The sequence below is a fragment of the Theropithecus gelada genome, chromosome 1 (genome assembly GCF_003255815.1).
Source record: "Theropithecus gelada isolate Dixy chromosome 1, Tgel_1.0, whole genome shotgun sequence".
Taxonomy (NCBI): Eukaryota; Metazoa; Chordata; class Mammalia; order Primates; family Cercopithecidae; genus Theropithecus; species Theropithecus gelada.
The window spans coordinates 199,631,718-199,646,494 of NC_037668.1; the positions used below are offsets into that span (position 1 = coordinate 199,631,718).

General features: G+C 40.3%; 1 protein-coding gene across 3 annotated transcripts in view; it reads left to right on the top strand.

The window, feature by feature from the left end:
- TMCO1 (transmembrane and coiled-coil domains 1) overlaps nucleotides 1-14,450 on the top strand; it is a 41,894-nt gene extending 27,444 nt beyond the window's left edge. For 2 of the 3 annotated variants that reach the window (XM_025381395.1, XM_025381398.1), the window contains exon 7: nucleotides 13,124-14,449. In XM_025381395.1, the coding sequence (XP_025237180.1) occupies nucleotides 13,124-13,222 (99 nt within the window). In that variant the 3' untranslated portion in view covers nucleotides 13,223-14,449. Of the gene's footprint in view, nucleotides 1-13,123 lie in introns of all 3 variants that reach the window. The other variant, XM_025381394.1, reaches the window with a different exon arrangement.
- Nucleotides 14,451-14,777: the final 327 nt, after the last annotated feature.

Below are 14,777 nucleotides of genomic sequence, written 5' to 3' on the forward strand. Positions count from 1 at the left end.
AGCTCAGGAGCACAAGTAAGTTTAACAATGTGGTAATTTTAGGTTATTCGCAGTAGAGACAAAGTTTAGGTTATAGAATTTACATTTGGCCAACTTGGTAATTTGACATTCATAGTGAAAAAGTGAGAACTAAGGAAGTTAAAGGGTTATGAAGGCCCATAAGAGAGCTATAACATTCGATTAGTGGGGAAGGGTTCAGGCAGAAAGGTTTAGAGAATGAAGTGGCTTTTGAGATGGAACTATGAAAGTGAAAGGGTGGCGGGGTGCTGTGGCTCTTGCCTGTAATTCCAGCACGTTGGTAGGCTGAGGCGTGAGGATCACTTGAGCTCAGGAATTTGAGACCAGCCTAGGCAACATTGTGAGACTCCATCTCTACAAAAAATTTAACAATTAGCTGGGTATGGTGGCATGTGCCTGTAGTCCCAGCTACCCAAGGTGGGAAGGTCACAAAAGCCTGGGAATTTGAGTTTGCAGTGAGACTTGATTACATCACTGGACTTTAGCCTGGGCAGCAGAGTGAGACCCTGTCTCAAAAAAGAAAAAAAAAAAAAAAGATAATTAAGGTCTCTGAATAATTCTTTATTTTAAGGCATTATTCAGTTTCTGAACATACTGCCATTTGGCAGGCTTTGTAGTGGAAAGATTTGCACATGCAGTAAATAGGAACATAACATTTTCAGTATTTGTTACACAAGTGATTCTCTTTTTCTCCCCTCCTTCTGAATACTGTCTGTGGCAGAAGAGTTTTTGTTGCCCTGTGTATTAGTTTGTTCTTGCATAGCTATGAAGAAATACCTGAGACTGGGTAATTTATAAAGACAAGAGGTTTAATTGGCTTATGGCTCTGCAGGCTGGTACAGGAAGCATGATGCTAGCATCTGCTCAACTTCTGGGGAGGTCTCAGGAAACTTAGAATCGTGGCAGAATGCAGAAGGGGAGCAGGCATGTCACATGGCCAGAGTAGGAATAAGAGAGAGAGGAGGGAGATACTACACACTTTTTTTTTTTTTTTTTTTTTTGAGAGGGAGTCTGGCTCTGTCGCCCGGGCTGGAGTGCAGTGGCCGGATCTCAGCTCACTGCAAGCTCCGCCTCCCGGGTTTACGCCATTCTCCTGCCTCAGCCTCCCGAGTAGCTGGGACCACAGGCGCCCGCCACTTCGCCCGGCTAGTTTTTTGTGTTTTTTAGTAGAGACGGGGTTTCACCGTGTTAGCCAGGATGGTCTTGATCTCCTGACCTCGTGATCCGCCCGTCTCGGCCTCCCAAAGTGCTGGGATTACAGGCTTGAGCCACCGCGCCCGGCCCTGATACTACACACTTTTAAACAACCAGATCTCGTGAGAACTCACTCACTATCACAAGAACAGTACCAAGGGGGATGGTGCTAAACCACACAATTTGACATGAGATTTGGGTGGGGACACAGATTCAAACCATTATCACCCTGGCATGTGAGAATCAATGGGAAATTGAATTATAGTTCATGGCTCACCAAGATCTTTGTCATTGTGTTGCTTAATATTTTTCTCAATTCATATCCCATCATATCCCCACAAATACAGCACTTTGCCCATTCTGGCTTGCTTAATAGTTTTCATGTTACACTCACTCAGATGTACTTTTTGCTTCTGTTTTTCCTTATTTCTGAATGCCTCCCTCTTCTTCCTTTTAAACACAATCAAGTTTCAAGGCTTCCTTTTCTGGCACATATTTTCTGGCACTTACTGCATTGTGAAGGTTAGCTATAAGAGGAGCATGACTAAAATACAGAAATACCAAGGACTATTATAATAGTCTAGCAAAAAATCATTATGTTATAAACTATAACAGTGAAGAAAGGGATGAAAAGGATGGGACAAGATTGAGAAATAAATAGAAGGGGAAACCAGCTGAACTTATTGATTTAATGTGAAGGAGAAAGGAAGAACTAAGATGACTTTCAGGTTTCTGATTTTGGTGACCAAATGGGGACTAGTTGCACTAAGAGGTTGGGAATAGAAGAAAGAAGAGTATGTTGGTTAGAAAGACACGCTGAGTTTGAAGTGTTTGTTGAATAGCTAAATGATTATGTCCACCAATAAGTTGTACTCTTGCTTAGCTGAGGTATATACTTAAATTTTTGAAATGGTCTCTGTAATAGAGCTGCCTTAGCTCATTTTCTATTGCTGTAACAGTATACCACAGCCTGGCTAATTTATAAAGACAATTTAGCTCACAGTTCTGCAGGAAGTCCAAGAGCATGGTGCTGGCATCTGCTGAGGGCCTTCCTGCTGCATCATAACGTGGTAGAGGACATCACATGGTGAGAGGGCAAGAGCGAGAACCAGAGAGAGCTTACTTTTATAGCAAAGCCACTCGTGATAAGGAACCCACTCCCGTGATAATGACATGAATCTATTCATGAGGGCAGAGGGATTAAACTTCCAGCACATAAACTTTTCGGGGACACATTCAAACCATAGCAGGAGTTTATCCTAGTGAAAGCTAAGGTAATGACAATACAGATCTCTCTTGGTTTAGCACAGATCCTTTGATCTCTGTGGAATATTGCTCTTTAATTTGTTAAGTCTCAGATTTTAAAATTGTGGCTTGGGTTGATATCTTAATAAAACACGATGTAACGCGCCAGGTGCGGTGGCTCACACCTGTAATCCCAGCACTTTGGGGGGCCGAGGTGGGTGGATCATGAGGTCAGGAGATTGAGACCATCCTGGCTAACACTGTGAAACCCTGTCTCTACTAAAAAAATACAAAAAAAAATTAGCCGGGCGTAGTGGCGGGCGCCTGTAGTCCCAGGTACTTGGGAGACTGAGGCAGGAGAATGGTGTGAACCTGGAGGCAGAACTTGCAGGGAGCCAAGATCGTGCCACTGCACTCCAGCCTGGGCGACAGAGCGAGACTCTGTCTCAAAATAAATAAATAAAATAAATAAATAAATAAATAAATAAATAAAATAAACCACAATGTATATATTTCACTTTAAGCAACAAAGAGCAATTCTGAGTTTATTTTTGTTGTTGTTGTGAGACAGAATGTCGCTCTGTCACCCAGGCTGGAGTGCAATGGCTCGATCTCGGCTCATTGAAACCTCTGCCTCCCAGGTTCAAGTGATTCTCCTGCCTCAGCCTCCTGAGTAGCTGAGATTACAGGCTCCCACCATCACACCTGGCTAATTTTTGCATTTTTAATAGAGACAGGGTTTTGCCATGTTGTCCAGGCTGATCTGAACTCCTGACCTCAGGTGATCCACCCACCTGGGCCTCCCAAAGTGCTAAACGCCTGGCAGCTTTCCATTCTTAAGTGTTCTTGGCATAGGAAACATGGAGGCATGAACGTTTGTAATGGATCTAGGGACTACTGAATCTAGAGCTGTTGGTGAGATGTAACAGGAAGTGAAGCTTGTCACTGAGAAGGATTGCCCGAATCTTTACCTCATGGTATATAGCATGAAGCAATTTCATTTTTCTTTCTTGTGCTTCTAATAGTACAAGTCTGCTGGTGACAAATTCTCTTACTCTTCATTTATCTGAAAATATCTTTATTTTATCTTCATTCTTGAAGGATATTTTCACTGGACATAGAATTCTGGGTTGGCTTTTTTGTTTGTTTTAACCTTTAAGCATTTTATTTTATTTTTTTTTTTTTTGAGACGGAGTCTCGCTCTGTCCCCCGGGCTGGAGTGCAGTGGCCGGACCTCAGCTCACTGCAAGCTCCGCCTCCCGGGTTCACGCCATTCTCCTGCCTCAGCCTCCCGAGTAGCTGGGACTACAGGCGCCCACCTCTGCGCCCGGCTAATTTTTTGTATTTTTTAGTAGAGACGGGGTTTCACCGTGTTAGCCAGGATGGTCTCGATCTCCTGACCTCGTGATCCACCCGTCTCGGCCTCCCAAAGTGCTGGGATTACAGGCTTGAGCCACCGCGCCCGGCCCCTTTAAGCATTTTAAATGCCTTTCTCCTATTTTCTGGCCTCCATTGTTTCTGAAAAGTTCTTCATATCTTTGTGTCCTTGTAAGTAATGTCACTTTTCTCTAGCTACTTTCAGATTTTCTCTTTGAGATTGGTTCTCAGAAATTTGACTATGATGTGCCTAGGGTATTTTTTAAAAGTTTTTCCTGCTAAGACTTACGGTTTTCATTAAATGTAGGGAAATTTCAATCATTATTTCTTTAACTATTTTCTGCCTCGTTCTCTCTCTCTTCTTCTTCTGGAACACCAGTTGCTTATATATTAGTCTTTTTTGGTATTGTCCAACAGAACACTGAAGCTACATTGAATTTTTTTTACTCTTGTTTTTTTTCTGTTCTTCAGATGGGATAATTTCTGTTGATCTGTCTTCAAGTTCATAGACTCCTCTAATCTGTGTTAACCCTAAGCCCACCCAACGATTTTTGAATTTTAGGTATTTTTCAGTTTCAGAATTTTTGCTTCATTTGGCATTCTTCCTGAGATTTCTTGTTTGTTAATATATTATGAGCCATATTTTATGTCCATAATTATTTAGCTGCTTTAAAAACCTTGTCTGCTATGCTGGGTGTGGTGGCTCATGCCTGTTCAGCATTTAGGAAGCTGAGGCAGGAGGCTCACTTGAGCCCAAGTGATAACAGGGCAAAATCTCGTCTCTACAAAAAATACAAAAATTAGCCGGGCACAGTGACATGTACCTGTAGTCCCAGCTGCTGGGCTCTGGAGGCTTAAGTGGAAGGATTGCTTGAGCCCTGGAAGTCAGGTTTGAGGTAAGCTGTGATCATGCCTTTGCATTCATGTCTGGGCAGCAGAACGAGACCCTGTCTGAAAAACAAAACAAAAAAACCTTCTGTGCTAATTCCAGCATTTGGAATTTGGACTCCATTGCCTGTTCTCTTTTTTTTTTTTTTTTTTTGAGATGGAGTCTTGCTCTTGTCTCCCAGGCTGGAGTGCAGTGGCGCGATCTCAGCTCACTGCAACCTAGACCTCCCAGTTCAAGTGATTCTCCTGTCTCAGCCTCCTGAGTAGCTGAGATTGCAGGTGCCCGCCACCATGCCAGGCTAATTTTGTAATTTTAATGGAGACTGGGTTTTACCATGTTGGTCAGGCTGGCTGATCTCAAATACCTGACCTCAGGTGATCCACCTGCCTCGGCCTCCCAAAGTGTTGGGATTACAGGTGTGAGCCCCTGCACCCGGCCTGTTCTCTTAAGTAACAGTATATTTTCCAGTTTCTTGATATATTTAGTAATTTTGGATCATATCCTGGATAATGTAAATGATAGGTTGAAGAGATTCTGGATTCTTTTATTCTTTGGAAGAAGTGTTGATATTTTTGTTTAGGCAGGCAGTTAACCTGGCATTTGTCTTAGTCCATTAGGGCTACTGTAACAAAATACCACAAACAATAGAAATTTATTTCTTACTCTTCCAGAGGCTGGGAAGTCCAAAATCAAGGCAAATTCAGTGTCTGGTGAGGGCCTGTTTCCTGCCTGCTTCATAGAGAGTGCCTTCTGTCTGCATCCTCACATGGCGGAAGGCACAGGGCAGCTCTCTGGTACCTTTTTTTAAAGAGGACATTAATCCCATTACAGAGGGCAGAACCCTTGTGACCTAATCACCTCCCAAAGGCTCCACCTTCTAACACCTTGGTAGTTTGGATTCAACATATGAATTTGTAAGGGACACGAACATTCAAACCATAGCAGCGCTCAAACTCCAAACTCTCCTTTGTGGTAGATGGCAGCTGAAGTCTCAGGTCAGTTATTTTAGTCTTAACTGGGCTGATTATAGGCTGCCTTGCACGTAGTTTAAAAATTAAGGAGAGCCAGGTGTGGTGGCTCATGCCTGTAATCCCAGCATTTTGGGAGGCCAAGGTGGGTAGATCACTTGAGGTCAGGAGTTCGAGATCAACATTGCCAACATGGTGAAACCCCGTCTCTACCAAAAATACAAAAATTAGCCATGCTTGGTGGTACACGTCTGTAATCCCAGCTACTCAGGAGGCTGAGGCATGAGAATCACTTGAAACTGGGAGGCAGAGGTTGCAGTGAGCTGAGTCTGTGCCACTGCACTCCAGCCTGGGTGACAGCAAGATTCTGTCTCAAAAAAAAAAAAAAAAAAAAATTTAAGCAGAGATTTGGGGGCAGAGTTTATACGCAAAATGTGAGGCTCCTGTTTCATTGTCTCTCTGTTTTCCAGGATTCTTTCTCTATTTTCAGTAGCTGTGGTTTTCCTGAACCTTGCTTTTTGGTTCTTCGAACCAGTAAGACTGTAGTTTATTCTGAGTTTTAGACACTCTTCACAGTGCCGACTGGGGTTATTCCCTCCATTATGAGATTTTCAAAAAATAAAACATTTTGTCTCTGCACTAAACTAAAATTCAGAATATTCTCCTTGATTGATCCTCAAAGAAGGAGCTAAAAGAGATCTAGGGACATTTTCATTGGAAAGATAGGGGAGAAAGAGAAAGAGGAAAGGAAGGAGGAAGTGAGAGGGAAAGAGATTGTCATTTAATCCCCTGACCCCAGCAGAAAAGACCTCTATTACAGAGGGCCTTTGGTCAACCTAAAACAGAAAATATTCATTCATCATTACAAAGGAAGTGTCATTACTCTAGTGCAGATTTGATGTGCTTACCTTTCAGAATGTTTATTTCTACTTTCTAATATATGTGTTAAGAAGGACCCAGAAGGGAGCTTCAGTTTTCTACCTTATTTTATTTGTTTTCTGTATTGGGCTTTTTTACATCACATTTTATTTTTCAAAAAGCTTCTTTTAATCTCTGTGAATTGCGTGCAAAAAAAAAAAAAAAAAAGATGGGCCGAGTGCGGTGGCTCACACCTGTAATCCCAGCACTTTGGGAGGTCGAGGCAGGTGGATCATGAGGTCAGAAGTTCAAGACTAGCCTGGCCAAGATGGTGAAACCCTGTCTCTACTAAAAATACAAAATTAGCCGAGCATGGTGGCAGGCCCTGTAATCCCAGCTACTCGGAAGGCTGAGGAAGAGAATTGCTTGAACTCGGGAGGTGGAGGTTGCGGTGAGCCGAGATCGCACCACTGCACTCCAGCCTGGACGACAGAGTGAGACTTCGTCTCAAAAAAAAAAAAAAGAATAGAAATTTATTTTAAAAGTTAAAAAATAAAAGAGTTGTTAAAGGCTTTAAGGGTCTGAAAATGATTGATCTAATCAACCCTCTTTTTTTAACAGTAAGGAAATTGAGACTTGGTAAAATGAAAAGATCATTCCTGTTGTTTTATTGTATAGTTTGTCGGCACTATAACCCATGTTTTCTGATTGCTAACCCAATAATATTTCAGTGATATCAAGCTTGTACCGTCGGGGTTTTTTTTAGTAAATATTTAATCTCTACATTATTTTTCCGAAATAGTCTAGTTAGATATAATGTGAGAGCCCTGGTGATATTGAAAAGGGTCATTTTGAGGTGATTAGATTTTATACAGAGCTTTGTTGATACAGTAAAGATTGTATTACGGGAATTAATGAGATATTGTGATTAACTGGAAGTGAAGACTGGTTGCCAGATGTCAGAGAAACTAACAGAGTGAACTGAAGATTGCCATAGGTGTGTTATTTTAGCTAAATGACTAAGGAATAACATTTCACAGAATGTGTTTATCGCCATTGACCTGAGTCGTCCCAAAATATCCAGTTAACAACCAACAACTTCCTCTTCTTGATCACTGGTTCTTAATCTTTGTAAAGAGGAAAGAACACAAATCCTGTGGTGGTATTTTTCTGGTTTTCCTGCCAATAGAAGACACAATTACAGGAAGATGGTTTTCCTTTGTTTTTCTCTTCTGGGTATACACTCTTCATTTGTTACCCTGTTACACAGGACTGGACAGGAATTCAAAATAATTGTTTTACATTTTTCCAAAACTTGATTGCATCTTACTATATTTTGCATTTGTATTTTCTTTCATAGCATCTTTATTATATATTAAAACTCCTAACTTTTAGCTAAATGCATATTTGGGTTTTTTTTGTTTGTTTGTTTTGAGATGGAGTCTTGCTCTGTCACCCAGGTTGGAGTGCAGCAGCACGATCTCCTACAACCTCTGCCTCCTAGGTTTCAAATGAGTCCCCTGCGTCAGCCTCCCAAGTAGCTAGGATTACAGGCGCATGTAGAGATAGGTTTCACCATGCTGGCCAGGCTGGTCTCGAACTCCAGACCTCAGATGATCCACCTGCCTTGACATCCCAAAGTGCTGGGATTACAGGCGTGAGCTACCAGTCCTGGCCTAAATGCATATTTCTAAACTAAATCTTGCTAATTAACAAGGCCTGAAAACTTGACCTCAAGAAAGAAAGAAAAATTGAGAGATTATAGGAAAGCAGTCAGGTTAAGTTTAATGGATGAGATTGTTGAAAGATGTAATGAGATAATATTTACAAAAGTGCCTGTTGTACAGTGTGATAGTCAGTGAATTTATTGAATTACAGCCTGACAGTTGGTATCTTATTTTTCTTATCTGCATGCAAGGATAATAATGTCCACTTCATTAAGTTGTGAGGATTTAAATGAGAACATACACATAAAGTGCTTAGAACAATGCCTTGCAGAGTGTAAGTACTCAGTAACTGTTAACCATTATTATTGTTGTTATTCTTTTTTTTCGCTTCATACTATGACCTTCACTTTAAAATAGCACCCACAAGAATATTTTTCTTTATTTTAAAAGTATTCCACTTAGCAGTATTTCAGAAAGTTGGGGAAGGCAAGGTATGAGAAAAAGTGTACAACTATTATTAATACAACTATTATCTTACTATATATTCTTAAATACTTTATATTCCTTTTTATATAGAGACCTTATTTTTTAGAACAGTTTTAGGTTCACAGCAAAATTGAGTGGAAGGTACAGCGATTTCATATATATGCCTTGCCCCCACATATGCATAGCACACCCCTCTATCAACTTTCTCCACCAGAGTGGTACGTTTGTTATTATTGATTAATCTACGCTGACATATCATTATTACCCCCAAATCCATAGTTTATATTAGGGTCCATTCTTTGCATTGTACATTCCACGGGTTTTTTGCATAGCAACTATATTTTATATGTGCATGGGTATATATATATATGTGTGTGTGTGTGTATGCGTGTGTGTATATATATGTGTGTGTGTGTATATATATATAGAGAGAGAGAGAGAAAGCATTTGCTCATTTAACAACGTAATTGTGATTTTTAAAAAATAGGCCTGTTATACGATATTTTATTCTTTTTTTTTTTTTTTTTTACTTCTTTATGTGACTTTCTTATTCCTAAGGTAACAGTCTGTTACAGAGAGGTGGCTTAATAAAGGAAAACTGCACTTTGAGTTGTATCAGTTCACTTTCTGACTTGTAACCTCTCCCTGCATCAACTTTCTCATCTCAACAGCAGGGATAACTAAGGACTACTATCTAGTCCTTAGAACTGTTTGCAAACTTTAAAGTGTGTAGAAATGTAGGATGTTACTACTACAGAGATGTTAGTGACCTCTGGTCCTTTTACCTGTGGCTCTTGCATCTTGAGACCATCACTTAGTTCCTACAAAGATTTTACTGATGGGAAAGCAGGGGAAGTCTATCTGAGAAAAATAGAAGACCTAGGTTTCACCTGTGAGACTACAGGAATTTAAACAGATTAGTTTAGAATTTCACTAAAGGATAAAATTGCATGCAGTAAATGCAGAGCGTTTGTGTTAAAATACAAATACTTGCGTAATGTAACACCGATACATTTAATTTAGTGTTCCCAAAATGGGTCTGTGGCAAGAGCCACATGGAAAGGATAGAGTTGCCTGAATTTCCATGTACTTTGTGGCTACTGAAGTGTCTCATTTTTAACACTTTTTTGTTGCTGCTATTGCTATTTGAGATATTCCCATCTAGAGCAGTGGCTTACCCTCAGTAGTCATTTAAATATTTTGAGTTAGTAAATGAAATTCAACAGACTACCAGTTCAGTTTCTCATTTCTTCAAAATATTATTTATTTTTTATTTTTTCAATCATCTTCTTTAAATCACAGTAAACCTATAAAGGGCATCCAACATTTTTACATTGGTTTTTAATCTCTAAAGTTTTAAGGACTCATCTATTTGACCCTTCAGAATAACTGAGCAAGAATCTCTTGTGTATTTTTTCTAGGCTATATTACTGTATTTGTTAACTAGACAAGTATGTTTATCAGCAGCTAATTCTGTATGTCTTACTATTTCAAATTTTATCTTTAAAGCAATTTCCCTTAATGCCTAGTTTAGTGCTAAATACATTGTAGGTGCTCAGGAAATACTTATTAATTAACTAAAGAAATTGCAAATTAGTGACATCATTTGGTCTTTTTACTGCTTTGTGTAATGGGTTTTTTGGAGGTGAGCTTTAAGGAGCTATTTTTATTATAAAAGTAATGTAGGCTGGGTATGGTGGCTGACACCTGTAATCCCAGCACTTTGGGAGGCCGAGACGGGTGGATCACGAAGTCAAGAGATCGAGACTATCCTGGCGAACATAGTGAAACCCTGTCTGTACTAAAAACACAAAAAATTAGCTGGGCATGGTGGTGCGCGCCTGTAGTCCCTGCTACTTGGGAGGCTGAGGCAGGAGGATCGCTTGAACCCGGGAGGCGGAGGTTGCAGTGAGCCAAGATCGCACCACTGCACTCCAGCCTGGCAACAGAGTGAGACTTTGCCTCAAAAAAAAAAAAAAAAAAGATAATGCAAAGTAGACCAGGCATGGTGGCCCACCCTGATAATCCCAGCACTTTGGGAGGCTGAGGTGAGCGGATCACTGGAGCCCAAGAGTTTGAGACCAGCGTGGCCAACATGGCAAAACCCCGACTCTACTAAAAATACAAAAATTAACTGGGTATGGTGGCATGCCTGTAGTCCCAGCTCCTCGGAAGGCTGAGGTGGGAAGAATGCTTGAGCCCGGGAAGTGGAGGTTGCAATGAGCTGTGACCACACCACTGCACTGCAGCCTGGGTGACAGAGCAAGACCGCATCTCAGAAAAAGAAATACAAAGTCACATCATTTTCCATCTTTACTAAGGAGAAGTATCCTAATGTACTAACGGTTGATTTTTTTCTTCACCTGTTTCAGATGTCTTTTTAAAGCATGAGCTATAGTATTGTGGAATGTATGTATTGAAATATTTTATGGTAAATATAATTTAGATGAGTCCTTAAAGTTATGTCCTCCATATTTAAACATTCTGTTGTATTCTAACAGTGTTACCTCAATATACACTCTTATCCATAATAGTCATCATTCTTCATGATGAAGGATTGAGGGTGTGTATGCTTGCAGAGAAGCCTGGGAATGGATATTCTCATAGTATCCAGTAGGTACTCAGTAACTACTGGATGAATAGTTTAGTGCATGTAAACCTGCCTACCACAGAATGGAGTTTGTTCTGAAGAGCAAAACTTTAACATAGAAACTACTGTGTAAGAGAATCCATTAGATTTAGGGTCAAAACAAAATAGGTTTAAATTCTAACTGTGCTCTTAATTTAGCTTTGTAATTCTGGATAAGCCATCCATCATACCTTTCTGAGTTTTAGTTTCTTCAGATATAAAATGAAGGAATTGGGCAAGAATAATCAGGATCTCTAAGGTTTTTTTCCTCTTATAAAATGCTACATTGGCTGGACGCAGTGGCTCATGCCCATAATCCCAGCACTTTGGGAGGCTGAGGCGGGCGGATCACTTGAGGTCAGGAGTTTGAGACCAGCCTGGCTGATATGGTGAAACCTCGTCTTTACTAAAAATACAAAAATCAGCTGGGCGTGGGTGCATGCCTGTAATCCCAGCTACTTGGGAGGCTGGGGCAGGAGAATTGCTTGAACCCGGGAGGCGGAGGTCGCAGTGAGCTGAGATCATGCCATTGCACCCCAGCCTGGGCGACAAGAACCAGACTCCATCTTAAAAAAAAAAAGCAGGGGGGGCGGGGAGGGGTTTTGGCCAGGCATGGTGGCTCACGCCTGTAATCCCAGCACTTTAGGAGGCTGAGGCAGGCAGATCACTTGAGGTCAAGAGTTCAAGACCAGCCTGGCCAATTGAACTTTAGTAGAGATGAAACCCCATCTCTACTAAAAAAAAATACAAAAATTAGCTGGGCATGGTGGCAGGCGCCTGTAATCCCAGCTACTCAGGAGGCTGAGGCAGGGAGAATCGCTTGACCCAGGAGGCAGAGGTTACTGTGAGCCGAGATCGCGCCACTGCACTCTAGCCTGGATGACAGAGTGAGACTCCGCCTCAAAAAAAAAAAAAAAAAAAAAAAAACCAAAACATTATTATGAGAATGAAATACATTTTTAAAAACTGAATAAAAGTGAGTTTCTTAAAAAATTGCATTAGATGTAGATGAAACAATGGAAAAAGATGGGGGGTGCTGAAAATTTAAGAGAATTCTGAACTCAGAGTGCTTTGCAGGTTTCTAAGTACTTTCAACACTGTAAAGAAACTGAAACTGATTTTTTAGACAGAATCTCACTCTGCTGCCCAGGCTGGAGTACAGTGGTGCAATCTTGGCTCATGCAGCCTCTGCCTCCTGGGTTCAAGGGACTCTCATGCCTCACCCTCCTGAGTAGCTGGGACTACAGGCGTACATCACAACACTCAGCTAATTATTTTGTATTTTTAGTAGAGATGGGGTTTTACCATCCTGTCCAAGCTGGTCTTGAACTCCTGGCCTCAAGTGATCTACCTGCCTTGGCCTCCCAAAGTGCTGGTATTACAGGCGTGAGCCACCACACCTGGCCAAAACTGAAAATTATAGACAGTGCAGTAATGACAAATCCAGCCAGCAGACCCATACTCAAAGAAAATGCCCATAAGAAATAGCTAATGAATATTCTTCATATGCTTCTTGTTAAAAAGATTATCTCCTTTTATCATTGTCTGCTTGAAAAAAATCAACCACTTTCATTAGTAGACCAAGGTCTCATCAGGTAAGGAAGGCTTTTACTGTTCTGTGATTTTCATTACATTGTAGGCCTTTTTAAAATTAACATAGTGATAATCATCCTATTGCAGGTCATAATGATACCTTTAATCTATATGAGTTTCCTTTGCCAGAGAGCTACATAAAATACATCTTCTGTATATTTGATATTAAAACCCTATCCTTACTCTGTTTTCTTCACAGAACATTCAGAAGATTCTCGGCCTTGCCCCTTCACGAGCCGCCACCAAGCAGGCAGGTGGATTTCTTGGCCCACCACCTCCTTCTGGGAAGTTCTCCTGAACTCAAGCAGAACTCTTTATTTTCTACCATTCTTTCTAGACACACGCACATCAGACTGACAAATGTTTTTCAGCAAGAGCCACAGGTAGCCTTACTACTTGGGCCTCTTTCTAGTTTCGAATTATTTCTAGGCCTTTTGGGTATGATTAGAGTGAAAATGGCACCCAGCAAACTTGATAGTGCTTTTGGTCCTAGATGATTTTTATCAAATAAGTGGATTGATTAGTTAAGTTCAGGTGATGTTTATGTAATGAAAAGCAAATAGCATCCTTCTTGTTTCATTTACATGAGTATTTCCTGTGGGACCGACTCTCAAGGCCCTGTGTATGCCCTGCAAGTTGCTCTCTAAGCGCATTTAGAGATTTAGAAGAAAAATTTAGTTTGTATAACCCTTAATTGTAACTGTTTGTTTTGTTGTTGTTTTATTTCAAGCCAAATATATGACATAAGATCAATAAAGAGGCCAAATTTTTAGCTATTTTATGTACAAGGAGAGATCTGTTTCATTTTGTTTTGCCATATTTCTAGATGTAAGTTTTAGCATGGGCCAGGAAGGACTAAAATAAAAGTTTTTAAAGTACTGTAGTTTTTGCCATACTTGACTCATATACTCAAAATACAGACTTGTCCTAGTGTAGGAATTGGAAAGCAAGAGTGGAAAGGAACGTAATAACTCATGGGAGTTTAAAAATGAGGGTCTTGGCAAGTAACACGGATGTCTGAAAAAAAAATTAAATATAAATAAATAAATAAAAATAAGGGTCCTCAGCTGTTCTCTTCATATCCTCTTACAGTCTCTCAGATTCTTGTGGGGACACTCTTAGATCCCCTTGGAGGCAAGGTTATAGTTATATGTTATTAATCTTGCAGAGCTTCCTTTTAGTCACAATAGCCTTCAGTTTCTGCCATGCCCCTTCATAAGGGAGGAGGATGTTTGTACCATGATCCTCCCCTATAATCTATGGAATTAGGAGTCCTGTGTGGAGTCTTATCAATAAATATGCACATTCATCAAATGTCTACTTAAATGTGAGTATTCTACCAGTGAGAAAAAAACACATAATTTTCAAAGTAATCATTGTTAAACCAACAGCAAGCTTCTTTCTTATCAGCACCGTAAAGTCCAGAAGACAGTGGAAAAATATCTTCAAAGTGCTGAGGAAAATAAGTGTCAACTTAGAATTTTATGTACAATATTGGAGGCAAAATAAAGACATGTTTAGACATATAAAACTAAGAGAATTGAATTATTAAAGGTTATATTTCAAGGACAAAAAAGAAGAGTCTGCCCAAGGCAAAGATATGGGATACAAGAAACAGTGGTCAACAGAGAAATAAAATATATGGATGTATATATGGATAAATTTGAGTGTTTTATGGATTATCTAAGTTAAGGATTATCCCAAGACAACTCTACAAGGTAATTACTGTTCTTACTTTCATTTACCAGATGAGGAAACTGGGGCAGGGGAGGTTAGTAACTTGCTCCGCATCACAGAGCTATTGAGTGGCAGTCAGGATTGGAATTCAACCAGTGTAAAGCCGAATAGTCCAG